This window comes from Mirounga angustirostris, unplaced genomic scaffold (assembly GCF_029215605.1).
Source record: "Mirounga angustirostris isolate CCGP_5_RB_7025 unplaced genomic scaffold, mMirAng1.0.hap1 SCAF_8, whole genome shotgun sequence".
Taxonomy (NCBI): domain Eukaryota; kingdom Metazoa; phylum Chordata; class Mammalia; order Carnivora; family Phocidae; genus Mirounga; species Mirounga angustirostris.
In genome coordinates this window covers 60,706,054-60,729,123 of record NW_026991716.1, presented here as the reverse complement: position 1 = coordinate 60,729,123, position 23,070 = coordinate 60,706,054, and the positions used below count along the sequence as shown (strand labels likewise).

The 23,070-nt window shown below is 37.0% G+C and overlaps 1 protein-coding gene across 8 annotated transcripts in view; it reads right to left on the bottom strand.

Moving 5' to 3' along the window:
- The window catches only part of FAM135A (family with sequence similarity 135 member A), a 130,180-nt gene extending 111,303 nt beyond the window's left edge, over window positions 1-18,877 (bottom strand). For 3 of the 8 annotated variants that reach the window (XR_010413669.1, XM_064597747.1, XM_064597748.1), the window contains exons 1-4: window positions 18,592-18,877; window positions 16,901-16,989; window positions 3,458-3,547; window positions 1,876-1,991 (exon numbers count right to left, since the gene is read on the bottom strand). Coding sequence is in view for 7 of the 8 variants with exons in the window: in XM_064597747.1 (XP_064453817.1) it covers window positions 1,876-1,952 (77 nt within the window). In the remaining variant the exon portion in view is untranslated. The other 5 variants (XM_064597749.1, XM_045867067.3, XM_045867065.3 and 2 more) reach the window with 4 other exon arrangements.
- Between the last annotated feature and the right edge of the window lie 4,193 nt (window positions 18,878-23,070).

Below are 23,070 nucleotides of genomic sequence, written 5' to 3'. Positions count from 1 at the left end.
TCTAAGTAGACATTCTCAGTTTGACAAAAGGGCTTTTAGGAAGTTGAGGGGCATGATCCCACAGAATTCTGATCCCCAAATAGTAGTGATTACATCTAGAGAATAGTCATGTCTCAAGACAATTGTGGGTGTAGGTTTCAGAGCTTGGCATGAACTGTATCAGACATACAGAAACCCCATAAAATTTTTAAGTAAGTTTTACTGGCCTAAGAACTGCCAGCCTAGACTCCTGGGCTGGACTTATAACTTGCTTAGCCAACGGAATGGAGTGGAAGTAACAAGAGTGCCAATTCAAGAGGCCCTGCATCCTCTGCTCTTTCTCTGACTTCTGTCTCTGCCATGAAGATAAGCCCAGCCTGTCCTGCTGAGGAGTGAGAGACCACAAGGAGTAAAGCAGAGCACAGCCATTTTTATTTTTTCAACAAGATGGTAAAGCCAAGACAAGCTAAAAATAAAACAAAACAATAACCACCACAAAAAATTCAATAGAAAATCTCTCTCACCCTTCTTCTGATAGCCAGAGCTCCATTAATATCACTCTTAGTGCAGACCTTCAGGTTTGTACCTGAGTTACTGCAAGCACCTCTAAACTGTCCCCTATGCTTCTATTTCTTCTACGGTTACAACCATCAATCTATCACAATCTTCATCATGTTAGTAAATGCTTCTTGTAATAATAGTGATAATTTCTTTCTTACTTGGAAGCCACTGATGGCTGCCCAAATCCCCACTGTCAATTCTCCAGACATTAGGAGCCCTTCACAAATATAACCTCTCCTTTCTTTACTATCTTTTCTTCTGCAGTTCTCCCAGAGAATATCCAATCTCCTAAATATTCTTTAAAATTCATGTTCAGGGGCACCTGGGTGGCTCAGTCATTAAGCATCTGCCTTCGGCTCAGGTCGTAATCCCAGGGTCCTGGGATTGAGCCCCCACACTGGGCTCCCCGTTCAGCACCGAGTCTGCTTCTCCCTCTCCCTCTGCCTGCCACTTCCCCTGCTTATGCTCCTGCTCTCGCTATCTCTCTCTCTGTCAAATAAATAAATAAAATATTTTTTTAATCTCTTTTTTTAAGATTTTATATAAAATCTTTAAAAAAAATTTTTTTTTTTAAAGATTTTATTTATTTATTTGACACAGAGAGAGAGATAGCGAGAGCAGGAGCACAAGCAGGGAGAGTGGGAGTGGGAGAAGCAGGCCTCCTGCAGAGCAGGGAGCCCGATGCAGGGCTCGATCCAGGACCCCGGGATCATGACCTGAGCCAAAGGCAGAGGCTCAACCGACTGAGCCACCCAGGCACCCCAAATAAATAAAATCTTAAAAAAAAAAATACATGTCCATTCCTATTTCCAAAGTTTGATTCACGTTGCTTTCTCCTACCAAAAGGGTTTTTCACTTCATCTTTGCCGATACAGGTCTTAAAGCATACTTTGATCCTATTTCTCCATAATGCCTTTCCTAATATACCCAGAAAGATGTTTTTCTGTTCTGATACCTAGAGCATTTTCCATACACACTTCTTGAAGATTCATCATTTTGCATTCCCACTTAGCTATTTTGTGCAATATTTTATTTTCCCCATTCACTATAAGCTTTTATAAGCAAAAATGAGATCTTACACATTTTCACAGTCCTCTCAATGCTCACTACAAATTCATAAATGTACGTTACATATATCCAGCAGTATCATTAAATCCACATGAATAATTCTCAAACATCTACTTAAAACTAAAATTTCTCTAAGAAAATAATTACTTGAATATACCTCATTGTTTCCTTATATATGCTGGAACATAAGTATGCAATTAAATTTAAATGAAAATCTGTACATCTTTTCTTATGCAAAATCTATAATCTTCACATTAAAATACATACCCTCTCTGAAACAAATCCACATTGTAGAACTTGTTTAGCTCCACAGAGAATTCCACCATTGCTTGAACTTCAGTCATTTTCAATTTATACTCAGAAGACAAATCTGGTAACAGCACCTTGGTATAAGTAGGGGGGAAAAAATCATGAGAAGCAAAATGACAAAAATGCCAACTTACGAAAACACTAATATTTAAACATATTTCCGAGTATGATAGATAGGCAGAAAATAAAAATGAAGTAAATTAAGTCAGTGTGCCTAACTTAGCCTATTCCAACTAAATAGCACCAGAATCAACTAAATATACTTACTAATAATACACTTACTAGAAAGCAATAATCTATCATTTAAGATATTTTCTAGTGGAATGCATTTTCTAAGATTTGTTTCCCTTTGTGACATCTATATGATAATAAATAATACAGGAAATTGCTAAAAGAAAACCTTGACTTTTTCACAGATAAAATAGTAAAGAAAAAAATTAAGTAACCTAATTATTCTCTTCTAGTTCTACACCGCACCTCCAGGCAACTCCAGTCACAATGAGAATTAGCATTTTTTAATCCCCATTTAAATTCATGAAGGTTTTTTTTTCTGTCAGGTGAAGTTCTTAAATTATGATTTGTTTTTAAATTTCAAAAAAAAAACTTTTCCCCTCATTACAAAAGCCTAAAGTATTCATTTAAAGGATTAAAAAAAATATATAGACAAGCAAAAATAAAAACATTCATGATTCTGTCCATTGAAATATATGCTTTGGTATATATTTGTCACCTGTGTGTGCTTTTGTAAAATTTCTATAAAAATGGGAATCAAACCACATGTACATTTTATACTGTTTATTTCATCTATTTTTTTTTGATGAGCACCTATGTCAATTAATGTAGTTTTACAATATTATTTTCAATTGTTTACTATTTCACTGCGAATATTATAATTTAAGCCATCTCCTATTGTTGGGTATTTCAGTAGTTTCCATCTTTTCACTACTTCAAAAAAGTACTGTAACAATCATCTTTGTCAATAATACGTGCTTTAAAATGCAATTCAGAGTAAGAAAGTGTTGAAAGACAGTTCTCCAGAGTCTCTTGTTTCTGCATATTTTGCAAGCAGACCCTGACTGCCTCTGTTCCAGACTATTTTTCTATAAGGATATATGATCAGCGAACAGTCTTAGAAGTCAGAGATAGTGTCTCATACTGGAACAAAGGGCAAATTTGTTTATTGTCTCTCTAATAGAGACAGTCTCCCCCTGAGGCATAAATCAGGCAGACTTATTATCCATTTTAAAGATCCGGGTCCCCTCAGCTTAAGGTTCCTCTCCTATAATCCAACCTACTGATATGCAGGTGTTGCCTGGTACCGTAGCTACTGCTACCACTATGAGTGCAAAGCAGCCTTTTCTTAAATCGAGGAGTCTCATGTCTTCTGCCCACATCCATGGCACTGTGGCAGGCTAATTTGTTAGCTTGCAAGGGATATAAAATCTCAGACCCTTCATAGTTTTTGAAATAGTTCTTCATAGAAATGCAACAAATATTTTGATCCATTGACTTAAATACAAAAGAAGTAACAGATTCTTACCTCTGCTGGTTAAAGCTTCATTTTAACATTATGAAATAACCAAACCTGTACTTCCAGTTACTGATCCTTATTGAAAATATATTGTTCCCCCTATGAGAAAGAAAAAAAGGACATCTCAAACAAGATAGACATAAAGAAGTCCATTTTAAGGAAACCTAAGCTTCATTAGTTACTTAACAATCTCAATTTATCTAAAAGATCTGTATCTTGCATAAGGCTAAATAGTAAGTTTCAGAGATTTTTCATTCAGTTTCATGGATATCAATATTAACTACTATATCTTTGTTAAGAATTCACTAATGTGTACTTCAAAGGACAATAATAAGTAAGAGTATTTTCTTAGTTCAGTGGTTCAGAAACAATTTTCATGAATACTCAAAATATAAGCTTATTAATTTTTAAGATGTAAAACTTACCATTTTAAAATAACTCCTTGGGTAGAGGTAAGTGATTTCTGAAGTTACATATATATGAAATGTGCATGAATGCATTATGTACACACACACACACACACACACACACACACTTGAACTCTTTTAAGTATATTGACAAAAAACAATGCCTGGATATGCTATGGATAGTTTTGTTTGCACTCCAAATATTTATTGCCTGAATAAAAAAAATCTCTTCCCCTTGGTAAAATTACCTTAGATACTAAATATGTTAGAATAAAGACCACATTCACTCTTCTTCATAGATTCTTTTTCTCTCCATCATAAATATGTAGACTTTACCACCATCAATAACTGCTATTTCATTTTTTACTGATTTATAACTGACAGACATTAATATATTAGTTTCAGGTGTACAACATAGTGATTCGCTATTTTTATACATTACAAAATGATCACTTTAGTAGTTCTGGTTACCATTTGTTACTATACAAAGTTATTACAATGTATTGACTATTCCCTATGCTGAACACTACATTCCTGTGACATTTATTTTATCACTGGGAGTTTATACCTCTTAATTCCCTTCTTCTATTTTGCCCATTCCTCCACCCCAAACCCCTCTGACTACCACCAGTTTTCTCTCTGTATCTATGAGTCTGTTTCTGTTTTGTTCATTTGTTTTGTTTTTTGGATACCACATGTACATGAAATAATGTGGTATTTGTCTTTCTCTGTCTGACTTATTTCACTTAGCAAAATACCCTCTAGGTCCACGCATGTTCCTGCAAATGGCAAGATTTCATTCTTTTTTATGGTTGAGTAATATTCCATTGTATTTATACAGCACATCTTATTTATTCATTCATCTATTGATAGCTACATAAATTCCTTCCATGTCTTGGCTATTATAAATAATGCTGCAATGAACATAGGGATGCATTTATCTTTTGTAATTAGTGTCTTCATTTTCTTGGGATAAATATCCAGAAGCGGGATTACTGGATCATATGGTATTTCTATTTTTAATGTATTGAGGAGTATCCACACTGTTCTCCATAGTGGTTGCACCAATTTACATTCCAACCAACAGGGCACAAGGGTTTCCTTTTCTCCCTTCCTCTCCAATACCTGTTATTTCTTGTCTTTTTGTTACTAGTCATTCTGACTATTGTGAGGTGGCATCTCATTGTGGTTTTGATTTGTACCACCCTGATGACTAGTGATGCTGAGCATCTTTTTATGTGACTGTTGGCCATTTGTATATTTTCTTTGGAAAAATGTCTATTAAGCTCCTCTGTCCATTTTTTAAAGAGGGTTGTTTGGTTTTTTATTTTTGTTTTTTGTTTTGTTTTGTTTTGCTATCCAGTCGTATGAGTTCAACCCCTTATCAGATATATCATTTGCAAGTATCTTCTCCCATTCAGTAGGCTGTCTTTTTGTTTGGTTGATGGCTTCCTTCACTGTGCAAAAGCTTTTTAGTTTGATGTAGTCCCATTTGTTTATTTTTGCTATTGTTGCCACTGCCTGAGGAGACATATCCAAAAAATATTGCTAAGCCCAATGTCAAAAAGCTTACTGCCTATGTTTTCTTCTAGTTTTTTGGATGTAGGTCTTACATTTAAGTCTTTAATCCATTTGGGTTTACTTTTGTATGTGGTATAAGAAAATGTTTCATTATTATGCGTGTATCTGTCCAGTTTTCTCAGCACCATTTACTGAATAGACTGTCTTTTCCCCATTGTATGTTTCTTCCTCCTTTGTCACAGATTAACTGACCCTATAAGATGAATTTATTTCTGGGCTCTCTATCCTGTTACATTGAGCTAATTGTCTGGTTTTGTGCGAGGACTATACTGTTTTGATTACTATCACTTTGTAGTATAGTTTGAAATCAGGAAGCATACCTTCAGCTTTGTTATTCTTTCTCATGATTGCTTTGATATTTGAGGTCTTTTGTTGTTCCACACAACTTTTAGGGTTATTTGTTCTAGTTCTGTGAAAAATCTCATTAGTATTTTGACAGGAATTGCACTGAATCTGTAGGTTGCTTTGGGTACTATGGGCATTTTAACAATATTAATTCTTCTAATCCATGAGCATGATACATCTTTCCATTTGTTTGTGTCATCTTCAATATCTTCAAATTTTCAGAGTACAGGTCTTTCACCTCCTCGGTTAAATTTATTCCTAGGTATTTTGTTCTTTTTTTAAATGTTTATTTATTTTCAAGATTTTTATTTATTTGAGAGAGTGAGCATGAGTAGTGGGGGAGGCAGAGAGAGAGGGAGAAGCAGACTCCCTGCTGAGCAGGGAGCCTGACATGGGGCTTGATCCCAGGACCCTGGGATCATGACTTGAGCCAAAGGCAGACACTTAACCGACTGAGCCACCCAGGTGTCCCTCTTTTTTTTTTTTTTTTTTAAAGATTTACTTATTGAGAGAGAGAGAGCACACAAGTGGGAGGAGCAGAGGGAAGAGGAGACAGAATCTCAAGCACACTCCATGATGAGCACAGAGCCTGATTCAGGGCTCAATCCCATGACCCTGAGATCATGACCTGAGTCGAAACCAAGAGTTGGACACTTAACTGGCTGCACCACCCAGGTGCCTGGTATTTTATTCTTTTTTTGATGTAGCTGTAAATGGGACCATTTTCTTCATTTATCTGATAGTTCATTGGTAGTGTATAAAAATACAACAGATTTCTGTGTATTAATTTTGTATCTTGCAACTTTACAGAATTCATTTATTAGTTTTAATAGTTTTTTACTGGAGTCTTAGAGTTTTCTACATAGAGTATCTTGTCATCTGCAAATAGTGACAGTTTTATGTCTTCCTTTCCAATTGGGATGTCTTTCACTTCTTTTTCTTGCCTAATTGCTGTGGCTAATACTTCCAGTACTATGTTGAATAAAAGTAGTGATCTTTTTAGAGGAAAAGCTTTAAACTTCTCACCATTGAATACGATGTTAGCTGTGGGTTTGTCATATATGGCCTTTATTATGTGGAGATACATTTCTTTTATAACTAATTTACTGAAGTTTTTATCATGAAAGTATGTTGAGAGAGAGTTCCATATTTTGGGCATCCCTCCCAATTGTGGAGTTACCACATCTGGGGTAGGGTCCAGGGTAAGGCTGTGCCTTTGCCTCTCCTACCCATCTCTACATTTCTCTTTTGTCTTTTGTTATAGAGGCACTGTTCATCTAATTCTCAGTTCCTTTTCAGAGGTTATTATTCCATATAAAGATATGTTTGTTGTGTCTGTGGGAGGAGGTGAATCCAGAGTCTTCTTATGCCATCATCTTGAATCCCCCTTCCAATAACTACTATTTTAAACCTTAATAATCACATCTAAAGATTGTACAGTAATGATTTTTAAGGCAAACAAAACAATGTTACCTTTATATAAGACATTCCCCATTTCATGGATAAAACCTCTTTATGATAGTTTCTTCTATACATATGTTCTTAGTGCTCAGGGTTTAGATCATGTTCCAGTATAGACTCTTAGTCAAGTTTGGTTAGTTCTCTCTCTCTTAATTTACTCAGATATAAAATAGGAATTTATTTTTCAAACATTTATTGAACACTTACAATACATGGGGAAATGCAACAGGCACAAAGTATAGCTAAGCTTGTCTGCTTTGGATTCCATCTGTTTCCCTTTTTCGCAGATGAAATATTTTCTTGATAGTGATCTAGTTTTGACCACATTAAATGAGGACAAGACCCCAAAGAATGGTAAAACAAAAAGATGGAAAGATTCTGGATTCCTGAATGGTTTCACAGAGCACAGATGTCCTACCTATCTAGACTGCTTGGACTTTTATAACTCTTTTTACAGTAACTATACCTAACCTATACTCTAACTAATATATCCCCTACTGCAGCCTATTTTCAAAAGAGCAGCCAGATGACCTATTATATTATATAATATATACATTAATTAATAATATTGCTATACAGTTATACTAATAGCATATTTTAATGTTATATAATATTATTTGAAATAATTCAAATTGTATTCCTTTCCTCTGTTCTGAACCCTCAGTGGCTTCCCATGATATTCAGTAAAATTGCCTTACAAAGGCCTATATGATGACCTTATATAATCTAGATCTTCCATAACTTCTCTGAGTTCATCTCCTACCAGTCTGCCCACTTGTTTCCTTGCTATTTCTCAAACATACCCAATATATTCCTGTCCCAGGGTCTTTACATTTGTTCCCTGAAACATCCTTCACTCCCAAATACCCAAATTAATCACTTTTCACCTCCTTCTAGTCTTGACTCAGATGTTAACTTCTCAAATAGCCCTTTCCTGGCCACACTATCTAAAATAACAACTCTCAAAAAAAATTAAATAAGTAAAATAAAATAGTAACTTTCCTTTCCTGGCACACCCTCCTTCCTCCCTTATATTTTCCCTCAGCACTTACCTCCATCTCACAAACTAAAGATTTTTTTTTTTTAGTTTTTATTACATTTTCCCACTAACATGTAAGCTTTATAAAGATAGGAATTCTGCCTACTCTGTTCATAGCTGTATCCCCACTGCCTAACACACAGTATGCACTCAATTTAATATTTAACAAAGATTTAATAAATTAACATTGGATCTTCCATAAATATTAACTGTTATTATTTTTCTATTTAAACCCAACCAACCTAAAGAAAGGAATTTTTACACTGATATATGGAAAACAGAGACATGCATGAATAAACTTTTATAATAAAATACTTTTATTTATAATAAAATTCCTTTACCAGCATATGTTCTAGGTCTGTTAGCAACTTCCTTCACTCTTCTTCTCGTATTCTGCTGTCTTTTTTTGTTCTATTGTTACTGTCTAATTTTCCTCAAATCCATCTCTTTTTATTGATTATTCCCTAAGTAGAAATATATAATACATGTACAGATATATACAGTGTGATGCTGATAAATCTGGTTTTCATTCCCCCTCAAAAAACAGAAAACAATTATTTTTATGTTTACGTACTGGTAGAAAAATTTCAAAGAAGGGCTAAAGGAAAAGGAGAGTAGGCAAAAAGAGAAAGGCAAGAAAAACCAGAGGACTCTCAGGGTCAAAGGGGATCTGTCTGATTCTCTTTTCATAAACTGCCCGTTTCCCATCACGGGGAGCAACTGACATTCAGGTACAGCCAATTCTTGCTGGCCCAGCACTGTCAGAGGCTTCTAAATTTTCAACAAGAAATTGAAAACTTTTTTCCTAAAGGTGAAATCTCCTAAACTTTAGATGTTGCCAACTAGCTCAAAAATAAACAAAAACAAAACAAACAAAACCTGTATAGTTCAAATCAAATTCATCTACAGGGCAAATGCATTCAGTTTGCAATCACTCACTTCATATGCCTCAGATCCTCAGGCAAAGGACCTTTCCTGGAACAGAAAAATCCTTGTCCGCCCTCTCTTAAGAATGAAAGAAGGTGAAGAAAGGGCTTCTTTCCTTTTACCCAGAGGGTGCCTGGGAGACACTACATTGTAAGAACTCCCCAGAAGCCATGAATTTCATGGCCCTCCTGCATAGTCTGCTTGCTGGCTTAGAATCTGTCACTTGAATCTGAGCATTTGAAGTTATGGCAATAAGCGGATTTACCTGAGACTAAATTGCTCTTTCTGTTCTTCTGGACCTGGCAAAGTAACCTAAATGGAATAATTTGAGTAGAGCTCCCTCTTGGGCTATTTCCTAGGTCCCTAAGAGAGAATTTAGCTAAGTAAACTACAAACTCCAATTCAAAGAAGCCAAAGAGGAACCTCAAACAGAAACTGATTTTGATACTAAATGGGAAATTTATACTGAAAGGCTCTTATACTGACAGGGGGAACAATCTGACAATTACCTTGTAATACCTCAGGAAAAATTAGCTTACTTCCAAAGAAACAAAGTTACCTATTACTCTGAAAGACTTGGCCCTCTAGAGCTCCTCTAACACAGTGGCCACTGGGCACATGTGGCTATTGAACAATTAAAATATGACTTGTGTGACTGAGGAACTGAATTTTTAAATTTAAATCCAAACACTAATGCAGTATAAAATATTTTTTCATCGAACATAACTTTATTGTTTGATAGGACTATACTTTAACTGTTAAAAATGTAGTATGCTAATTGAGATATGCTCTAAGCATAAAGTACACATTAGATTTCAAAGACAGTACAGAAAAAGAACATAAATATCTCATTAATATGTTTTTTATATTGATCACATCTTGAAATAATATTTTAGATATGCTGGGTTAAATGAAATACATTATAAAAATTAATTTTACCATTTATTTTTACTTTTTAAAATGTAGCCACTGGAAAGTTTTAAATCACACACACATATACCTATTGAATATGTATGTTAGTCTAGGAATACCAAGCCATCTCTTTAACTGCTGGGATGTATAGTAACTGCTCCAGAAATAGCGTAAGTGCATAAAATCCATGCACAGTTTCTCAGACTATAGAGATGTTCACTCGTCAGATCAGTTGAGAGACCTCCAATATCCACAAAGGGGAGTCCAGGTATGGATATCTGGAAAAATGTGGGAGATGCGCCTACATCACCTACACTAATCTTAAAACAACAGCTAACCACTAACCACTCTGAACTCAGTCTGAATTCATGAGTGTTACCAGAAATCCATACAGCAGTAAACTGAGAACAACCAGTGATATCTGGATTAGCCTTGCATCTCTAACCCTGACATCTGAGATGGTTAAGTCTGCATTGGGTGGTTCAGTCTAAATATCTGAGCTATGTTTCTTTTTCTCTTTAATGAATGAGAATGAATTGGCACTCTAAGACACTCCCTTTGCCAACCTAAGGAATAAAGGGAACACTTCTACCAATTATGAAGCCAACAGCTCCAGCTTCTAAATTCTATTCCCAAGTTAGCAGCCATGACACAAATGGGTTCAGAGCTTATAATACTGACTGAATAATGTCTGAATATGTCTGAATAATGATGCCTAATCTTATGCAGAAGATAGTAAAGATAATACATAAGGCAAAAATCACCTATGGGCCAACTTAGCCTTAAAAATCCCTTAGAAAGGCTCCATGTTGGCAATCAATATACCATTAATCAATGAGTAAAACACATTCACTTTGTCTTCCAACTTTAGGAAAAAATTTAGTCTCTTCAGCGGAACACAGTAAACTTGCATTTAGGGGCCATACTGTACAAAAAATATACACATCTTTATATGTTCATATTCAGTGTTGAGAAACTCAAATTATGGCAGACATATAGGAACTGATACCAAAAGAAGGAACATCATATTCAAGCCCAACTAGATGAGGGGTTCACACTACGACAGACATGTGGGGATGGGAGACTGACATTTAGGGACCAATGGAAGAAAAGCATCTTATATGTACAGTTAAAATCAAGTATGCTAAATAGGAATATGATGGGGACAAAGAAGGAGGTTACCTCAATACTAGCTAGTCAGTTTTGTATCCATTTTCTTGAGTCTTCTCCTAATGAATAAGTAGGAAACTCAAAATAGGGGCACCCCCAGAAGCCTTCAAAATGCCATTCTTACAACCTTGTGAATAGAATATTCTTATAACAGTCAAGTCTTCTATAGCAAACTGAGAACCGTAGAAGGGGGTGCTCAGTTGGCCCACCTTTTCCAAGTCCCACTCACTTAGGGCATAGTTGAACTCCAATCCACACAGGCTCAGGCCCTTAAAGTCTTGGAGCTAATCCTGACCAAGTCAGACCATACAGCAGTAAACTGAGAACAATCAACCAGTGATATCTGGATTAACCTTGCATCTCTAACCCTGACATCTGAGATGGTTAAGTCTGCATTGGGTGGTTCAGTCTAAATATCTGAGCTATGTTTCTTTTTCTCTTTAAAGATTTTATTTATTTATTTGAGAGAGAGACAGATAGTGACAGAGAGCATGAGCCAAGGAGGAGAGGGAGAAGCAGGCTCCAGGCTGAGCAGGGAGCCCGATGAGAGGCTCAGTCCCAGGACCCTGGGATCATGACCTGAGCCGAAGGCAGAAACTTAACCAACGGAGCCACCCAGGCGCCCCTATGTTTTTATTTTTTGTTTACATTCATTTGCCTTCTTATTTGGCTGAGGCCCTGACACCCTGCCCAGCTTTGTAAGCTCCCTCTTGCAGGGGCTAAACATGCTAAATCACTGCATTATAACGTGCTCTAAAATGGCCAAGCCACCTGTCACTTGCCGGACTCTGAAGATCACACCATTCAGACAGCTTTTTTTTTTTTTTTTTTTAAAGATTTTTTATTTATTTATTTATCTGAGAGAGAGAGAATGAGAGAGAGAGAACACCTGAGAGGGGATAGGGTCAGAGGATGAAGCAGACTCCCTCCCGAGCAGGAAGCCCGATGCGGGACTCCATCCAGGGACTCCAGGATCATGACCTGAGCCGAAGGCAGTCGCTTAACCAACTGAGCCACCCAGGCGCCCCATTCAGACAGCTTTTAACTTTCTTTTTGTCTTTGCAATTATTCACATGCACAGCACACTTTCATCGGTGACATCTCTCATTTTAAAAAGTGATTCACAGTGAAGATGAGCTTATCAGAATAATTACAGTAGAAAGGACATGTAAATTAAGGAAGAACACTGGTCTAGAAACTTTTGCTGACACTGCTTACTCATCAAAATGAATTTTTGATGGCCAGCCATATGCTATACTGCCCAAATTATAGAACTATTTAAGAAGGGAATAGAGTACTAAATTCTTTTAGAGAGAGGAGAAAAGGAGACCTTCAAAAGGGAAGATAATGAGAAAACCTGATAGACAAACTATATTTTAAAAGCTGTATGTTTCTCTGTTGATATCAAAATACAGATCAAATAGCAATATAAAACTGAAACCAAATATAGACACTCAGAACTTTTTGGAGTACCTACTATTATACTAGTATTTTTAACTATGTTATTTTATTTAATTCTCACAAAAATCTGAAGGAGCTATCATTACTCCACTTTACAGGTGAGGAAACTAAAGAGCAAAAAGTTTACATAACTTACGCAAGATCACAGTTAGGAAATAATGGAAAAAGGACAAAACCCTCAAATGTGCCAAACTACATGGCCTAAATTTAAACTTGCATAATTATAAAGTCTACACCTGAATTGTTACAGGAAATAGACTGAAAGATCTTCAAGTCATAAGATAAATATGCCCCTACAACTGAAATCAGAATACAGAATTAATGAAAAAAATTACACTTGATAAATTAACCACATTTAATTTTCCATGTAATTAGTATTATTCTCTAATTATGAAATCTTCAAATTTCTCACATTGCACCCCCACAAACACTAAATCTGGAGTTTTAAAGGCATTGTTCTCTTCTAATTTCTTTAAAATTTGGTTTTGAACAGTTGTCTAATAAAAGAGAAATATATTATTACTAATCTTAGAACTGGCATTTAGATTAAGAAGTAAACATTCTCAAAACAAAACATTGTTCACTTTGGATAACTGTGTTAATATGACAGAAAATCCATAGAAAAAAATTTTTTTAAACATAAAAAGAATGTTGGTAACTTCTGAGAGTATTCCCATGGTTGACTTATTACATGAGAACGAAGTAACGCGACAGAGAAAGAACGTTTATTGCTCATTATGGAACCCTTAATGAATGCTACCTCTCACATTATATTAACAATGGAAAATAATATTTAATTTATTAAAAACTGCTCATATAAACTTTTCAGGGACACATCCATGCCATAAATCAAACCTGCCAGTAATATAACGCAGAATGCCTCTGAATATATCATGTTATTATATACTTTAAAAAACCAAGAATAGGGGCTCCTGAGTGGCACAGTTAACTGACCAACCCTTGGTTTCAGCTCAGGTCATGGCCTAAGGGTTGTGAGACTGAGCCCCACATCGGGCTTTGTGCTGAGTGAGGAGTCTGCTCAAGACTCTCTCCCTCTACCCACCCTGCTGCGCGCTCTCTTTAAAATAAATAAATAAATATTTAAAAACAAAACAAGAATAGCCCAAATGACCAAAAATTAGTTACTCTTTTAATATGAAAAAAAATTCAGAAAGAACCACAGTCATTATCTACTACCTAGTTCAGGGATCTGCCTTGGGATCTGCATCCCTTAAAATATTTCATCTTATTGGTTATCTCAACAGACAAAGCTCAGAACCAGAACAAAAAGAACTTCAATCCTCCCTCGGAAAAATATTCTAAGAAACAAACAATGCTTTCTTAAAAGTCTATGCTTTCTTGCTTTCTTCAGTCTACTAGTAATTTTGATGTCAGAGAGATCCGGATTCTAATCCAGACTCACGAAATCTTATTTTTCTCAAACGGAAATAATATTTGTAACTCCTAGGTCAAAAGGTAAGGCTTATAAAGATAATATACACAAATATACACAAAGCACTAAGCATGGCACTTGGTGCATGGTGCTCAATAAATAGCTGGTATTATGATTTTATTTTACCTCATTTTTTTCAATGTATTAAGTTTTAATTTTAATTCCAGTATGCTTAACGCAAGTTGTCATATTAGTTTTAGGTGTACAATATAGTGATTCAACAATTCCTTACATCTCAATATTTTATCTCCATTTTTAAATATGATTTCATATAGAGAAATATCTATTAAAATAACGTAACTCAACTAAATAGGTTTTTATTATCAGTTTCAATTGTATGGTTTAAAAATATTGTCATTTATAGGCCATCAGACCTTAAAGGGAAAAGAGCTGGCTTCCAATTAAGATCATCTTAGATCTTAGGTGTTGAGAAAAACTAGGAAAAAAAGGGAGACTGTAAATATTTCAACTTTCTATTCAAAAATTTTTTCTACTTATTTCACTCCTCAAAGACATTTCTTTGGTTTCCCCTGCCTGTAGGTCTATTTCAGAACTCTTCTATAAAAATGAGGCCCTTGGCAAGCATTTTATTCTATAATTATTATACTTTGATATAAAAGTTATTAATTTTACAAAACAAGAGTGCATACATTCTAATCTTATCTTACCTGAGGAAAATAACTAATTTTCAGTGCATACATTCTAATCTTATCTTACCTGAGGAAAATAACTAATTTTCAGCATGAGGAAGAATGAGGGTGGTTTTAAAATCTGGGGTCCTTAATTCCAAAAGGCAAAAGTGATAGCAAAGGGAATATAGGCTTCCAAGGTCTGAAACTGAGACTGTCAGTAAGGCCTGAGCTTGCTGTTTAGACAATTACAGTTAGCATTATTTCCAACTGAAGACCATGACTTACTGGCAACTTGAGACATCAAAGAGCAGATGTCAGAGATACCACTGATCTAAAAACAATCATGAATGAAGCAGCTGCATCCTAGAAGACAACTTCAAGGGGATTTCAATGAAGGAATACTTCTAGGTCTGATTATATTAAGAAATGTAGCAAAAGGACATTTCATAAAACTTAACAGAAATGTTCCATAATACTATTAATTACAGACTTCCATATTGACAATATAATTTAGAAATACTTGCTATATTATGGACAGTCTAAAGAGACCTAATCCCATGAAAGGAATACACTATAATTTTCTAAGAATGTTGTTTTGGTTGAGAGATAGTTCATAAAGATTGTTTCATCAAAATAAGAAGGAGAGATCTGGTATAATCTGGTCTAATATGCCTGACACCTCTATACTCCTGTTAAGAAAAGAGAGGCTAATTTTTATTAAATTTAGCACATTATTGATAACTAAGTATGTACTTGTTAAAATGGTGAAACCCACTGTGGAGTTGTCTCACTCTATTCCTTCTGAAAAATCTAGACCTGCCTAACAACTTGTGCTTTATAACTTTTCTAAAAAATCATTGGGTTCATTAAGGGTTTTTTTGTTTGTTTGTTTGGTTTTTTGGTATCACCATTCTGCTTCTTATTTTTATTCATTTCTAAACTTCCTTCCTGACAAATAACTTGAGGAAAAGAAAAACAAAAAATACATTACTCATTTCAAACCTATATGCTCCCATCTCCATCCATTCACTTAAATACACACATGTATGCATCACAAAACTCACTTTTAAGCAGTTTTCCCTCAAAACATAGAATCAAAGCAAAGGAAATCCTTGCCCTCCTAATCCCTAAACAATGCCCACTGTCAAGGGTCTATACTTAAGCAAAGCTAAAATATAAGACAACAGAAAATTATGAAGGTAACCAAAGATGTATGAATAACTCTTACATCTCTTTTCAGTGTCAAACCCTGGCAAAGGGCATTTTAATTCTATATACTGGATGCTACAGCATCTGCTTCATTGTATATGAACATTAATATAACCTAGAACAGAGTTCACCAGCATTTTACTAGATTTTTCACATAAGTCTAAAATTAAATTAAAAAATCTAAATTCCAGTTTGACCTGGAATTTAACCAATGATACACTTACACAGTCTAAAACAGATAGAAATAAAGTATTTATATAGCAATTCTTGTCTCTGGTGGCCCTATGCATGTTTAAATAAGGCTTATTTTGCTATTGAAAGATTACTGAGTGGCCATCTTTTTCACCCACTTATTACAGGTAGAGACAATTAGCTATAGAGGTTGAGTGGCTTCTACAATTTAATGTCATGAGTCATCATAAGAGTTAGATCTTCTGACATCAAGTTCTGTGCCTGCTGTCCACCACAAATTCTTAATTTCTTGGAGCACAGAATCAACACACTAAAAAAATATATATATACTAACAAGAATTTGTTTTTACTTTTTTTAATGAATTATTACCTAAAAATAAAGACTTGCCTTTGAAAGGTGGGAAAGCTTCCTTCAGAAGCAGCAGTTATCTCTATTTGCATTGGAAAAATCATTTTTAAAAAATCTTAAAAGTTGAGGAGTTCATCACCTCCTACTATATACAATTGCTGGTTCTTCCAAAAGAGGTGTGGCTTAAAGACACTGGATCTTAAACTGTATTTCCCTCCACTTTTATCTCTAATATCAATTTGAATAAGAAACTACACGTTTTTGCCTTGGTATTTCCCTTCTGTACAACAGAAACAGAAAAAATTAATTCCTACCTGACATAGACAACGTAAGGAAGAATCTACTGTTTGTGGACTGCTTTGAGATTCCAGAACGAAATACATAATCCAGTTGATCTTCAACCCTAGAATAAAGGCAAACTTCACTGAAAGTATCTGCTTCAGCAGATGCCTTCAAAATAAAATACCGTACCATTATATAGAGAGGTTTTATGTAAATGAAAAGGGAGGGCCCAACACTGGTTATAAAGTTCTTTTCTCCAATTCAAAAATTTAATACTTCTGTTCTCACAAATTTTTCATTCAGTAGGCACACTAAATCTATTCTTAAATTAGTAGAAATTATATGCATTTATTAAAGAGAACAGAGACCCTCAGGAAAATGATGCAATCATTTGCAATAGCAACTAAAACATCAAATAATGAATTTCATAAAATAAAATTTATTAAATTTCATTTAAGATTAGCTCTTGGACAACAGTATTGAAGGGCAATAAAATTTCCAAATTTAACCTTATGTTTGTAGATCAGCCTTTAACAAATCTTAACCCTTTATATTTTCATCAAGTGTATACTCAAATTGCTTCTTCTGACACTTAAGGTAAACATAATCCTTAAAAATTAAAGGTTCACTCAGTGAATGTAAGAGGTTTATTGCTACTGTCACTCTTTTGATAATATTCCCAGTCAGGGAAGAAAAAAGATAAAGAGATTTGATTAAATTGGAAGATGAACTAAGAATATTGAGTGGATACCTAGCTTACACAGAAAGCAGGAGCCTGAACTCTTCAAAGATTTAATGCAAAATTAAACAGATTAAAGAGTCTCGATCTATGCAAAAGCAAAAAAACACAAAGAACAAAACCCCTCAAAAACAAACAAACAAACAAAACAGTTTTAGAGGGGGAAAAAAAAGTGCCCAAGATTAGATACTGGAAATAGGATCATAATGGAAAAGGACAGGGGGGCGGGGAGGGCAGGAGCCATTAAACGGAAAGCCGTGAAACAGGGTACCAAAAGACAGCTAAAGATTAAGGGAGTGAGGGCCTGCAAAGGTAAAGTGGAGCATAGAATGAACTCCAGCGCAAACCGATATTAAAGCAAACACATCAGAAACTCACAAAAGAGAACGAAGACGAAGTGTTGAAACGAGGAAAGATGAGAGCCAAGGAAGAAATTAATAGAGGCAAACTTGGTCGGTGAGGGTAAGGAGAGTCGGGAAGAGGAGCCAAACTAGGGATGCACAGTGAGATGGAAGAAATTAAGGGGAGCAAAAGGATACACTGCCTCAACAGGGAGACCAGCGGAGCGAAAGGGCACGTGGGAGGAGGGGATGAAAGAGTATAACCACGAAAGTGGGGTAAAGGGAGGACAGAGCGGCGAGGACGGAGCTGAGCGCGAAGGGCAGGCGACGTCTGGGTACAGGAGGAGTGAGGTTCAGGAAGAGCCGGCCGAGGGACACGCCGCAGGGGCAGGGGCAGCAGGGAGCACCCGGCGAGCTGGACGCCGTGGCTCCTCGCCACCCGGAGGGCACTCTGCACAGCCGTCCCCACCGACCTTCAGCGGGCCCGGGGCCGGGTTCCGACCGGGAGCAGCTGGGTGAAGGGCCGGAGCGGGCGAGCGGGGACAAGGAGAAGGAGGCCGCTTCCTGCCGGGCCCGTGGGAAACAGGGAGGGGTCTTGGGTGTAGGGGGCCGAGGGAGACGGAGAGGACAGTTAGGGGCTTACCTTTCGCCCGGCTCGGCCTCCTCCACCGCCTGTCGGACGGAGGAGCTCGTTGTCCCGCTGGAAAAAGACGGCCCTGCCCGGGTCAGCACCATCCCGCCCCGGGCCCCCTCACATCGCCATCGCAACCACCGCAACCACCGCAGCGGAGGAGCCGGTTCGTCACCGCCGCTCGGCGACTGGCCCGAAACGGCCAGCGAGCATGCGCAGTCACCCCAGTCCCGAGGGAACCCCGGCCAGCCAGAGCTACCTGCGATCAACAGGTCTCAGGCCCCGCGGCCCCGCCCCCGGCCTTCTCTCCCCTCCCCACTCCTCCCTGTTCCCTCCCCTCTCTAAGGTTAGGCCCCGCCCCTTCCAGGCACTGCGCCCCGCCCCTCCCCCTCGTTCCAAGCCGCTCAACCGCCGCTCTAGCTCCAGCGCCAACTGAGATTTCAAGAGATTTGTCCACTCTTTTCGCCTCGCGCTCCCAAGTTCTCGCGAGAACGGAAGTTTTGCGTCAATAAAAAGCGCGAGTACCCGTAGAAGGGTCGGGCTAGGAGTTTAAAGAAACAAGTTAAGAGGTTCTCTATATTTTATGCTGAAGAGGAGGGTACCGGAGGAGGGCAAAAGGAAGGAGTGCTAAGACTTCAGCTCTGTTTCTCACATTGTTCTTTATTCTTCTGCCTTCTTGACTTCTTGGCTGCGGTCCCGGATAAAGGATCCCAGTCCCTGCGCTACTCATCTTTCGCAGTAGGAAAGGAAGCTGCGGGAGTTCCGCGCTGGCTCGAGACTGCTGCTTTTAGGGACTCCTTGCATTTTTGGAGAGATGTGGATGCTGCTATGGTTACTGCTAGCTTACTGATGCCCACAAAGGCGGGAGGGAGGCGATGAAGCGATCTTTAGCTTTGAAATTCCATTAAAAGAAGCCGATGAATTGGATAGCCCGTGAAGGATAATCCTTCAGTGATTTACTGCTTCATCCCAGCTTCTGAATCTAATCCAGTAGAACCTTTTGTAGTGCATGAAGTTCAGTGTTACTAAGGCAAAGTTAATGGAAAAAAGGAAATTGTGGCTGTAGTGTGTGTTAAAAGTGAAGTAGGAGAATGGATAGTGTCGATGGTTGTACAACTATTAGTGTACGTAATGGCCCTGAACTGTACTTAAAAAAATGTTTAAAATGGTACATTTTATAAGTATACTTTACCAGGATAAGAATGAATTCAAAAGAAAAGGGTTTGTATACTTATTTGGGAATATAGCTCTTCCGTGACTTATGACAGTTATGACCTTATAAACCCATCATAAATTGAAAATACTGTAGTCGAAAATGCAAGAAATACATTTAACCTACAGAGCATAGCCTAGCCTAGGCTCCCTTAAATGTGCTCAGAATACTTACATTAGCCTGCAGTTGGGCAAAATCATCTAACACAAAGACTATTTTATAATACAGTGTTAAATAGCTCATGTAATTTCTTGAATACTGTACTGAAATTGAAAAAGAGAATGGTTGTAAGTGTATTGGTTGTTTACTTTCAGGATTGCATGGTTGAGGGCGCCTGGGTGGCTCAGTTGGTTAAGCGACTGCCTTCGCCTCAGGTCATGATCCTGGAGTCCCTGGTTCGAGTCCCGCATCGGGCTCCCTGCTCGGCAGGGAGTCTGCTTCTCCCTCTGACCCTCCTCCCTCTCATGCTCTCTGTCTCTCATTCTCTCTCTCTCAAATAAATAAATAAAATCTTAAAAAAAAAAAAAAAAGGATTGCATGGTTGAGTGGGAATTGTGATTCGCTCCCTCTGCCCAATATGACAGAATATCGTACTGTGTTTTGCTAACCTGAAAAAAGACCAAAATTCAAAATTTGAAGTTTCGTTTCTATTGAATGCTTATCGCTTTGTCACCATGGTAAAGACAGAAGTCTTAAGTCAAACCCTCCTAAGTAAGGGACCATCTGTAATGATGATGCCTTGTAGCCTAGGTCATTTGAGGGACAAGTTTTGAATATAATATAACCTCTGGTTTTTCTTCATCTTATTATGTATCTTTTTTTAAAGGATTTTATTTATTTATTTGAGAGAGAGAGAATGAGAGACAGAGAGCACGAGAGGGAAGAGGGTCAGAGGGAGAAGCAGACTCCCCGCCGAGCAGGGAGCCCGATGCAGTACTCAATCCCGGGACTCCAGGTTCATGACCTGAGCCGAAGGAAGTGGCTTAACCAACTGAGCCACCCAGGCGCCCTTTCTTCATCTTATTATGTATCTTTAACATGACTGGGAATGCCGTGTTATCCTATGATAACCAGTGTGTTAGCATTTGCATGAATGATCTGCTTTCCTGGTTCCTAATCTCTGTCTTTTTTAAAATAGCCAAATACCACTTTAATATCTTTCTCTTAAGGACCTTTATCCTTCGTTTTGTGATTTTAATTCATAGCCTCAAAACTGAAAGGCTTTTTAAAAATCTTTTCTGTCTCTTAAAAAAATATATGAAATATCCCATTATTTGCATTTCCACATCTATGCCCTTCCTAAAATATACCCTGTGCCAAGATTTCTTCTCTGTTACGTGTTCTTTTTATTCAAATCACATTTTTAAATCATCTACGTGCCAGACAGTGTACTAATTTTGGAGGATACCAACATGAATAGAACAGAACTTGGGTGGAGTGTTTGCATAATTCCTTTATGATGTAATGTGTGTAGTGCAGAGATAGGTGCCCAGGGAACTACTGGAGCTCAGAGGAGGAGCATTAATTTAACTTAGGCTGGGAAAGGTCATGAGTCAGGAAAGACTTCCAAGAGAAAATGATTCCAGAGACTTAATAAAGTGAGAGGGGTGTGTGTGTGTGTGTGTGTGTGTGCATGTGTGTATGTGGAGGGGGTGAGATAAAGAGGGAAAGAGATTGCTTGAACAAAACTAAGCAATAAGAAACTATCTTTGCACAGAACTAAAACAAAGCAATTTGATGCCACAATTTGAGGATGTGAGGTTAGAGAAGTAGGCAAAGGTCTGACCATGGTGAGCCTTTGAAGGATTTCAAGGAAGGATCAATTCAACTAGTATTTTTGATTACCTATTCAGAGTGTGTCAAACACTGTACTAGTGACTAGGGTACAATGAAGATTAAGAGTCATTCCCAATGCTCAGGGAATTTACAAATTGGTAGGGGGAGATAGGCAACTCAAATGCCAATTAAATTGTACTAAAGAGTTAAAATTGGGGTAGGCACCTGTTGTTTGAGAGCCCAGAAAAGGAGCATTTAACCTGGAGATTTAGACAAGACTTCCTGGAAATTATTCATCAATAGAAGAATATAAAATAATCTCTTAAAGAAAATTAGAAAAATTATATCTCCTGACATTCAGGCTATTAGAGAATGCATTGATCTAATTGTCAAATTATCTGGGTTCAAGTTCTAGATTCTGCAGTATACTGTGTAATCTTGAGAGTCTCTTAACTTCTCTAGGTCCTGGTTTTCTCTAGATAAAAAAGAGATTCAGATTGGGGCACTTGGGTGACTCAGTCATTAACGGTCTGCCTTCGGCTCAGGTTATAATCCCAGGGTCCTGGGATCGAGCCCCACATCGGGCTCCCTGCTCTGCAGGGAACCTGCTTCTCCCTCTCCCACTCCCCCTGCTTGTGTTTCTGCCCTCGCTATGTCTCTCTGTCAAATAAATAAATAAAAATTTTATTAAAAGAGAAGCAGATTATAGTGTTTGAAGGTCCTTTAGAAACCTTATGATTCTAAATTTACTTCCCATTTGTCTCCCCAGGTTTTGAATCAGACTTTTTGTGTCCCATTTAATGTACATTAAACTAAGTCTTATGTTATATGCGTTATTTTCTATCCAAGTCATGTATACTCAAAGGATGCAAGGTTTGGAATACTTTCTATCCTATAGTGAGTTTACATAATTTAACTTTGGCATAGAATGTTTTTGAATCTTTATTTAAACTCTTCTAACTGGAGTATTCTCTTAAACTGAAGATCAGGTTATCTCTCCCCTACAAAGTTGCACAATATTCGCTCAGCTAAAGACTAAGATGAAAAGAAATAAATATTGTAAATTTGGAAATAGCCTCATGGAAATATGTCTATATTTGTCTGTTGCTAGATATTAATTCATTAAGCAAATAGTGAATTTGCTTAAAATTTTCCTTAATGGGATTTATGATCTTTAAAATATTCTTATTGTTTTCAATAGGTCACTATCAACTTCAAAATTTTAAATTAAAAAAGATATAGTCAAAATTATTCCACTCTTTTCTAGAAATATTCTTTTGGGCATTTTATACAAGGAATTCTGAATTCCTTTAAAAATATTTTTTATTTTTTATGTTTGATAAGATTTGGAGTATTCTCTAACTAGAATATTATAATATTAAAAAAATAATAGCTCCCCTTCTGGGGCAGTCACTCTTGTCTCTATGTATAGATTTATCATTTGTAGCTTGAGTGAGTGCCTGTAGTACTCAAGGGTAAGTTTATTAAAAGTTATATAATTT